Raw genomic sequence first — 9,695 nt, 5'->3', positions numbered from 1 at the left:
GTCGGCAAACTTGCTGAGGGTGCACTCAAACAGGTGTTTTTAACATGTAGGAGGCTTCTCTGAAAAAACCTCTCAGAACTTGATCTCTTTGAATGTTCAGCCAACCCATTACACTTAGCATCTTTCTTAGCTGTGTACTGATATCAGCAAGATCAGTTAGTAGTAGCAAATATAAAGCATGTAGACACTCTAAACCAATGATATCGCAGACTGAAGTCAGAGAAATGAGCTTTCAGGCACTACGTTCTAGAAGATCTGCACGTTGCACACAACATTTTTCTTTTGAGACATTAATCACAAAAAGAGTGCAATTTTAACAGATAAATTTCTGGCCTCAACAGCAAACAGAACCCTCAAAAAGTAAATTTTCATCTGTATGTCTGCCAAAGTGAAAAAACAGGACAGATTTAAATTAAGATCTGGCACTTGATACTTGAATATTTTTTGTCTGAAACTAGAATCTGTGCATTGCAATAGCTCCTTAATTGGTTCAAAAAATGCCTACCAGTCTTAATGAACAATGCTTGTACACGCAGCACAGCTAAAATCATGCAAAATCTGTTAGAGTAAGACATAAGCCTGGATGAATATTCAGTTAAAAATACACATTTTTCAGATCAGAAAACTTATACTTTTTAAAACAACGTTAGAGCAGCTACACTAATATTCACACCATTATTTTGCTTATGTATATATAAATATATATTATCCTTTCCTTTAAAGTACAATATGAAGCCAGTCAGGTTTTTCTCTCAATAAAATGTACTCTTCACTTCTATCTAAAAGTAAGACTAGGTGTGAAACAGCCTCAGACTGGCCAGACTTTAACAGATCCTCTGTTCTGGGGACTCAGACAGTCTAAGCATAAGAAAGCCATAAGTGAGTTTCAAACTGCAAATAAAAAGTTTAAATTTGCTCCACAGTCAAAAATCACACCTATTAAATCATAATGACATTTCTTGTTTCAAGTTGTGCCCATTCAGTTGTGTCATGCTAGTCACTGTGTTCCTGGTATTGCTTTTCAGGGAAGTCATCTGAATGGCAGAAGAGTTGCGCAAGTAGCTGGCAGATCTCTCTTGCTGAGCCTTCCTCCTGCAGCGAAGCTGGTTGTTGAAATGTCTTCTAAAACTCTCACTGAGAAAATACAGTGCAAATGGGTTGACACAAGAGTTGCAGAAGCTTAGCACTCTGGCCACTAAGGTAACAACCATATGTCCTGTCGATGGATCAATCTCATTGTAATTAAAAGATCGGTACATGTATAGCACATGGTTAGGAAACCAACAGATAGCAAAGAAGCCAACAAAAACTAGAACAATTTTGGCCAGACGTTTCCGAGTTTCCATCTAAAAAGATGAAGAGAACCCAAATGAACAACAACAAATAGAACTATTACACATGACAGAATTAAAACACGCAGTGTTTTGCTTTATAGTAGCTTTACAACTGTTATAAGTAAGGCCAGTAAAAATGTTTCCTTCACAGACTAAATTACTTTTTTTATCTCATTCCGTTTCCTTTCCCACTTTCAGTTTACTTTCAGTGAAAGATCCTGGCTGTTTGCAGCTGCAGAAGTTTGCTCTTTCTACATGAAATATGCAGCAAAAGTGATTCATGACCCAAGTAAACATTGGCTTTTAGTCTGAAAGCACACACCAAAGGATGCCTTGAAACATAACTTTTTTCTGAGGAGATCTCAGTGCTTGGCCTGAAAGCTAGCTTTAGTTAAAAAGCTATTTAGGAATAATTTTCCTTAAAACCTAGAGACATTGTGAGTCAAATGTAGAAACATTGCTAGGGCATTAGCTATACAATGGTAATCACATCCCATTATTTTGCCTGAAATGCCTCAGCTTGCACCTCTCTCCTAGACAAACCACCAAAATTGCATTGCACAGTCTGAAGCACCTTAATTCCAGGGTAAGGTGAAAGGTTCATTTAATCTTCAACAATGACATGAAATAAATGTACCTTAATTGCAGTGCTAAAGTATAATTGGATTAGAACGTAGGTATTGAGAGTGGCTGAAAAGTTGACAGGATATGAGCCTACACAGTGGTTCCAAACTCAGAGAGGGAGGGAAACTGGACAGGTAGGAGGCACCAAAAGGAAGGCAGAAAGTTTCTACATCTTCGTCCCAAAAGATTTACTATGTATGTCAAGTACCAAAATTTTGCAGAGGGAAGAAAATTTTCTGGCTTTGCCCAATTTTTTTATCAATTTTAACTTGCAAAATTCAAGTGGATTTGTTCTAACAGGGTTTCAAAATCTGAGAAATAAATCTGTAGTTTTCTTGGCTCTGTCTAAACAAAAACCAGTGGGGAATTCACAAAAGATGGGAAAACTCTACATTTCCTATTTGGTAGGATTTGCATTCAGAGAAATTGCAAAGGTAGACTAAAAGATCAGAGGTATAGAGTGAATGTAATACTTCTGTGCTATAGCCCAAAGAAATGTGAGTTGATAGCAATAGTATGAATTTACTTCCTCTTGCTAGGAGATATGTAAGTACACCGTAATTTTCTATTCTTCTGAGCCTCATAGATTAACAACAAAAAAAAGTGTAATGAAAAAAGTGTTCTTACTTTGAAAATACATGTGGGTTCAGAAATGTTATATAAATTAAATATTGTTTCCATCCTGAGGGTTCAGCCAAAAGGCTCTCTATATTTCACAGGAAAATAAAATAACACATGAAGTGCTAATATGTATGCATGAAAATGACAAGAAACAGGCTGGAGTAGAAATGAAATGCTGAGCAAAAAGGACATGAGGGAATGTGGTCTTTCTTTTTAAAAGAATATGAACATGCTATATATGCAAAGATATTTCAGTGAGTATAAAAGTATTTTCTAAAATATTGACAGAGAAAATTCTTCCAAATTGTTTTAAAGGACATAAGAATTTTCTCTATCAATATTAACGTTTTTGTAAAGTGGTTGAGGTACTTTCACTGCAAAAGCTATTGTTCATATATTTAAAATTTTCCTGCTAATGAACAGCCTGTTGCTATCTTACTGTCTCCAGTGCCTTACAGGGAAGCTGGCTTTGTCCAGCATTTCAAAATGCTTTGTCTCATAGGTATACAGAACCTATGCTGAAAGTTTTATAGCACCTGTAATAGAAAGGATATTAGAAAAGTGCAAGTTCAGGATTGTATCCAAGAAAGATCTAGTGAGAAAGACAAAAACCTATCAGTTCGTGCTCTCTGTTCGTATTTTCAGCACTCCATGGTCTGAGAGGAACCTTAGTTGCCCTAAAAAAAATTTTCCCTGCCTATGTCAGTTTTTTTCCATTTCCAAGCACAAATAAAACAGAGAGAATTCTCAAAAAGTCCGTCTAAGATTTCTTCCCAAATGGCTGCCTATAGAGACAGGTGAAGCCACTAGCATTAACTACAAAAACATTGTTCCACAGTAAGAACACAAGTAATGGTTGCACTAACACATGCAAACACTATTTCTTGTTAGGAATATGCACTGATGGCATTACATCTATAGTTTTCCTTGCTCATATCCACTTACATACTGGGATTAATACTGAGTAATTTTGAAAACAAGATTTTTCAGATAATCCTTGGCTTAGTCCGTGCATGTGGAAACTGAACTAATCCTCTGTGAAATCCAACATTTTGGATGTTACAGTTCCTATACTTTCATTTATAAGTGTATACTGCATGCAAATCCTTTATCAGGATGTAAAAAGCAAATTGCTTACCTGTCTTTTGGAATGCTCACTGTATTCTCCAGGGATATTGTGAGCACTTTTTATTAAACTCTTTGCAATATGATAGTAGTAGATACTAATAATAGCAAGAGGGATAAGGAAATACACAAGGAAAATCAGGACAGAATGGATCTTCGGGTGCATATCATCCGTCATGGGGTATGGTATGCATGCTGTGAAAGTGACATTACTCGTGTCATTGATGTGGGCCAGTTCAGAGAACACCACTTCAGGAACTGCCAGGAGCATGGAGATTAACCAGATAGCTACAGCTTTAACGCAGGTCCATAGCACTGCACTGGAGGTCTGGATGTCCATGGGATTTACAATTGCTTTGTACCTGAAATTGATAAAAATGGACATGTAAATTAAAAGGTATCTTTTCAAATTCCACATGGGATTCATAAGGTCACTTCATAGCTTTGATAAAAATAACATCATATTTGTTTCTTATTTGAAATGTCAACAGGTCTGTAATCTTTCTTAAATTTTCATGCACTAAATCTCTAGCTTCATCTGCATCTATACCTACCACTGGCAGCAAAAGGAGCCTTAGATACAACCTGTGGCTCTAGGTGCCTATTCTGTGCCAGCCTGGTGAAAGCACAGAAGTAGCCACGACTCAACTCTTTCTTTTCCCAAATCCTCCCAGCAAATCCACAAATGCACATCCTACCTCCATACTTCTCATATCAGCATGTGAGCACTGGAGTTTGTTTCCTTCCTCAGCTCCCACAGCCCAGGACTCCCTCCTGCCCATCACCACAGCGTTCCCACTCTCAGACTCTGCCAGCCCCCTGGGAGCACAAACACTTCTTGCCAGACGAGAAACAGCCGCTGCTGTGGAGGTCTTGCTTTTCTACCCCAGCACCTCTCTGCACACAGATACACTGTCCCCGCTGTAATGCCCAGAACATAGGCATCTTCATAAAGTCAGGCAGGAATGGCTCCCAACAGCCTGTGCAGGAGTATTAAACATTTCCACATCAATAGTTGGAAGCTGCTGCTCTATACTGGGTTTTGGGAAACTGTCTCATAATATATGATTACATATAAAACTTTCCAGAATTGATAATTTCACAACCATTACAATGAAAACAGGAAGAAATGCAGAGAATGGAAATATTACACTACAGCAAAGGAAAATAAATTAATAGAAGTAGACTCTGGACAGGAATTTTTTTATTAAAAATAAAACAGTTGCAGTAGGTGATACAAGGTTAAATTTTCCCCTAGAGAAGGTCAGTTTTAAAAGGCCAAATATACTTTGAGAAAAATATTTCAAGGATATCTGAATGTTTTGCTTAGATTTCCAATTTATTTTGAAAATTTTTGTTTCAAAATGTAAGTAAATTACGTTTTAATGTTTTTATTAAAAACTGAACATTAAACAAAACATTTCAGTTTGTCTAAGCTGTGGTAATTTAGAAGGTTGATTCATCTGATGGGGCTTTTTTTTTTTTTGCTTCTTCATTTTTGTTTTCTAGTTTTCATTTGATTTGGGATGGGTAGCCTTTCTTCTGAAATTACAGAATTTTTGAGAAATGGAAAAAAGATTTTTCTTTAATATCTAAATAAATGTTTAACTATACAATGAGCTTAGAGTGAGAAGAACTGTAACCTAGATGTCTCTACTTCCTGACAGGTACTTCATAGCCCCTCAACAACTTAAGCAGGTGTTTGAGGAACTGCAGATAAAAGCCATACCTCTATGCAGCAACTTATGAGTTTGCTGGCAACCAACAGTGCAATTGGCTGTGCCATGAAAACATCTGGAGTACAGCACTGTCATGTACCCTGGCAAAACTTTTCTTCAGAGAATATTTAACTCAAAATGTGTCTTGGAGTCTGTGATAAATTGTCTTATCACTAAATAATTAAAAATAATGGCTATTTCTGTTCATATCCTCTCTGAATTCCGAGAGGATTTTTACTGCATCTTCACCCATATCACGAAGCGGAAAACAAAACTCAGTAAACTGCCTCTGTTAATCTATGCTTATCATTTCTTCTAACATGCATTGAGAAAGTCCCTGGACACCAAGGTGTGAAGAAATCCTTCATACTGCCACAGGAAGGGTAGAAGCTTCTGCACAAAGCTTAATGCTCACCAGCACAAACTGTGACCTTATTATTCAATAATTTGCTTCCTATTGCTGTCTGCCTTGATTTCATTACATAAAGACAGACCTTCTATCTAATTTCATACAACCGAGGTAACAGTTACATCTGCTCATTTCTTTAAAACTTTAAGTTGCTGGGAAAGAGCAGGTTTGGGGACTTTGCAAGGTTGGAGAAAGGCATTGGATAAAAAATAATGTTTTGCACTGCAGATTTTTTTTCCTCCCTTTTTCCATTGCAGTGCTTCAAACTGTTTTGACCACAGCCCTGTGACCCAACAACGACCATGTCACAATTCAATGTTTTAGTAGCATTTGGTCTGGTTAATATCTAAATGGGGAGATCTTTTCAGAAACAGAAGATGTGGCATATATTTGTGCCTTGGCATATGTTGCTGTTTCAGCAAATAGCATGCTTTCCCCTGAGCTACAACTGACTCCAAGTTGGAAGGCATTGGAGCAAAGTGCCTCTTTTCACAAAAACAGCTGGGTTCAGCCCAAAAAACTTCTTCTTTAATCCTATCAAAATTCTACTTGCTACTTCAGCTGACTACAAGCTGGCATGCTTCTTCCTAGGACTCAGCCCTGCACAGTACTTAGTGTCAATGGGAAGGAAAAGTCATTAAGTGCTTTACAAAATGTGTCATCTTGTTCAAATCTCTGAAAAGATATAGAGTAAAAAGAGACAGGTTACAGATAAAATCAAATGTAAACTGAGTGAAATTGCAAGTGTTCCCAAAACGAACAGCCAGCCTCTTCCTTTGTATAAAATCACTGTAAGGCTAAGAACATACCACCAACCATTCAAATTACTAAGTGCATATTTTCTATCAGTAAAATGACACTGGTGAATTAGAGTAAGGGTGTAAATTATTTAGTCAAATTAGTAAGCAAAATCCATCTTTTCCTTTACTTCACTGATTAAAAAAGAAAATTATAGGCTGCCATGAAGTTCAGGAAATAATTATAAATATGCATTTTGTTTTAATTAAAAGCCTTAATGTAAATTCTGTCTTCCTACATCCTCTATCATTATCACTGTTGACAGAGGCATCCCAACTCAGGAAATACTTTTATAATAAGTTTCCTTTCTTTGGAGCTATGGTTTCTGCCAACCAACACAAGCACAAACTTGCCCGTTCTACAGATATTTGTTTTGTTTATATAGCATATTTTCATTATAAAGCAATCTCCTCCCTTCTACATAACCCAAAAAATTGATGAAAAAAAGAATATCCTCTTCTTCCGGAGTTGTAACATGTTGCTACCTTCTAAATTCCAGTGTAGCTTATCTACTTCTCCCCATCTTTGTTTTCAAAGGCCTTCATAAACATATTTCACAGCTCACAATTAGAATGGAAAGCCCTACTCCTGTCTCTGCTGCATCCCTAATACTATTCCCCTCCCACACACTGGACTTCAAAAGAAGCTGCTCCAGTATTAGTTCTAAGCCATCTCTCCACTGCAGTGCTACCTCTTTTTCTAGAGTATTATGTTGTGATGACCTTCAAAAACAAATTAAAAAGAAAAACTAAACCAACTAGACAATACTTAGGCAGCCACTGAACTATGATTACAGCTTACCATTTTAAGCAGAATTGCCTTAATATTTCCTTGCCCTTTTGTTTCTGTATCTTCTGTTGTCTCTACTTAAAAACTGTATCTTTAGATCAAGGACTTTCTTCTTGTTCCTGTTCATGTAGCACCTACCACAAATAGGACCCTAATTTATCACCTAGTTTCGTACATGCCATCACAATACAAATAAATTAATATAATAATGAAGTGTCATAAACTAAGCAGAGACCTAATTCAGGCAGGGCAGATCCATACTACTTTGATTTAATGTGCATTTTAATCCTGGAGCTGGAGGTGTTGGTATCATTGGTATTATTCAAAAGCTTCTGGTTTAAGTTATGTTGCTGTGTCATAGTACTGCATTTCCTGCAAACTATAGTAATTTATAAAAAACATTTATGTATTAGCATTTGATTGTGTCATAGCATTAAGATTTCAAACACAAAAATACAACATTTAGCCTAAAAATATAAAAGGATTTAAAACTATTTGAATAGGAATCATGGCTGTATTGTCAATATTTGTTAAAAATACAAACACCATGTCCAGTTGTAGTCCACTCCACTAAAGTAGAATGAAATTTTGGATGCGACCAAATCCCTTTTCCTTTTATTTAGTTCTGTTGACTCAACTCTAGTTGAGAAGCAGAGAAAATTTATCTAGCTGAGAATAATGTGGAATAATTTGATGTCCACTGTTGTGGGAACTTCTTTCACAATATACAAACAGTATCAGATTTGCATTTGTTCTATTCTTTTCTTATAAATTCTTGCAATTTAAAGTAGATTTATTACTTTTTTAATAGTTAGTCCCATCACTTTTGTTCTGTGCTTATCTCTTAAGTGCAGAGAATTGCATTCACCAGGAATGAGCATCTCAGAGGTCTGATAGTTAAATATAATGAACAGTATTTGAAATTCAGACTAGAGGACCATGTGTAAACACAATTAAAATTAATGTAAATGGCATGTGTTCTATGTTTCTCAGGGGGAAAATCCTAAGATTTTCCCAAGTAGAAAAAGTTTTCCACTCTATAGAAATACACTCTGTTGAGCCAAAAACTGTCAATAATGCTTCAACAAAAAAAGTCAGATTTAGTCTTCTGGATGATGATTTCTCCACTTTGAAAAGAATCAAAACATAAGTTTCCCAGGATGAATTTTTTTCCCCACATGAAATATATTATTTGTCCTGCCCACCCAGTGTCTCAAAGGAGATATTTTATCTTTCCTTTTCATTTTTAACTCTCTTGCTACTTCTTTGTCTTGCCATTCACCTCACATTAGCTAGCTATATTTCTTACAAGTTCATACAAATCTTGCAATGCTATTTCACTGCCTGAAATCTGGCTTTTTAGTTCTACTTGTCTAAGTCCATTTACTTATAGCTACACTAGTTAAAAGTACCATCAGCAATTTGTTCAATTTGCCTCCTGAGAGCAGTAGTAGCAAATTGTTTCATTGGTTATTATTCAGAGAATTTCATATATGTCAGTATTCCCAGTAGATACATATTTAAGTTTGATAATTCGAAGTCACTGATTAACATATTTTTACATATCTCAAGATACCCAAATATGTCTTCAGCAGAGTTGCAGTTTCCGTAAGCTTCTACTGTGAAAAAAAGGAGAGGAGAAGAGAGGAGAGGAGAGGAGAGGAGAGGAGAGGAGAGGAGAGGAGAGGAGAGGGGAGAGGAGAAGCTAAATGCTTTATCCCCCTGCAGGCAGTCACGCCAGGGGGGGTGAAAAATAAAAGCCTGATGGGATCCTTTTGCTGGCCTGTCACCTTAAAGCTCTCACCTCTCCTCGTCTTTCATCAGGGTTATAAACTCCTTAGGATATCACCACGTGCTCCATAAATAACAAATATATAAGCAAGGGCTGCGGAGGGTGAGGCGAGAGGAGAGGAGAGGAGAGGAGAGGAGGCAACCAGGAGCCAAATATAACAAAAACTTATGCTACATCTATATTAGCAAACTAAAGAGTGCTAGAGCCTATTCTTCGGCTGTCACCTGAAGGCCAGGTGACACTGGCTCAACATCCATGACCATTTCATTGAACTCTTTAATCTCCCAATATGAGACCATCACATCCAAACAAAGTTGGAAGTTTACACTTCTGTTGGTAATGGCCCCTGGGCTTGTATTTAATTCTGAATCATGCCTAGAAATTGTTTAAAAGAATATTGATTGACTCAGGTTAAAATCACAACATGGACTGCTCTAATAATAATTTGACAAATGGTTGACTTACAGTGCTCAGGCCTGTGTTTT

At 36.7% G+C, this 9,695-nt stretch overlaps 1 protein-coding gene across 1 annotated transcript; it reads right to left on the bottom strand.

Moving 5' to 3' along the window:
• Positions 1 to 933: 933 nt before the first annotated feature.
• Positions 934 to 4,063, bottom strand: LOC104531594 (neuromedin-B receptor). The gene is made up of 2 exons (XM_010176515.2): positions 3,718 to 4,063; positions 934 to 1,346 (listed from the first exon to the last, which is right to left on the bottom strand). The coding sequence occupies exons 1-2, from the start codon at positions 4,042 to 4,044 to the stop codon at positions 945 to 947; spliced, it is 729 nt and encodes a 242-aa protein (XP_010174817.2). The 5' UTR covers positions 4,045 to 4,063; the 3' UTR covers positions 934 to 944.
• Positions 4,064 to 9,695: the final 5,632 nt, after the last annotated feature.

Source organism: Antrostomus carolinensis, unplaced genomic scaffold, assembly GCF_000700745.2.
Source record: "Antrostomus carolinensis isolate BGI_N321 unplaced genomic scaffold, ASM70074v2 scaffold51989, whole genome shotgun sequence".
In the NCBI taxonomy this organism is placed as follows: Eukaryota; Metazoa; Chordata; class Aves; order Caprimulgiformes; family Caprimulgidae; genus Antrostomus; species Antrostomus carolinensis.
Note: the sequence above shows the minus strand (reverse complement) of the source record. Positions and strands in the feature narration are given on the sequence as shown.

Coding starts and splice junctions, on each gene's coding strand:
- LOC104531594 (XM_010176515.2), bottom strand. CDS start 4,044: ATGGACATCCAGACCTCCAGTGCAGTGCTATGGACCTGCGTTAAAGCT. Junction 1,347..3,717: donor GTGAGCATTCCAAAAGACAG/GTAAGCAATTTG, acceptor TCATCTTTTTAG/ATGGAAACTCGGAAACGTCT.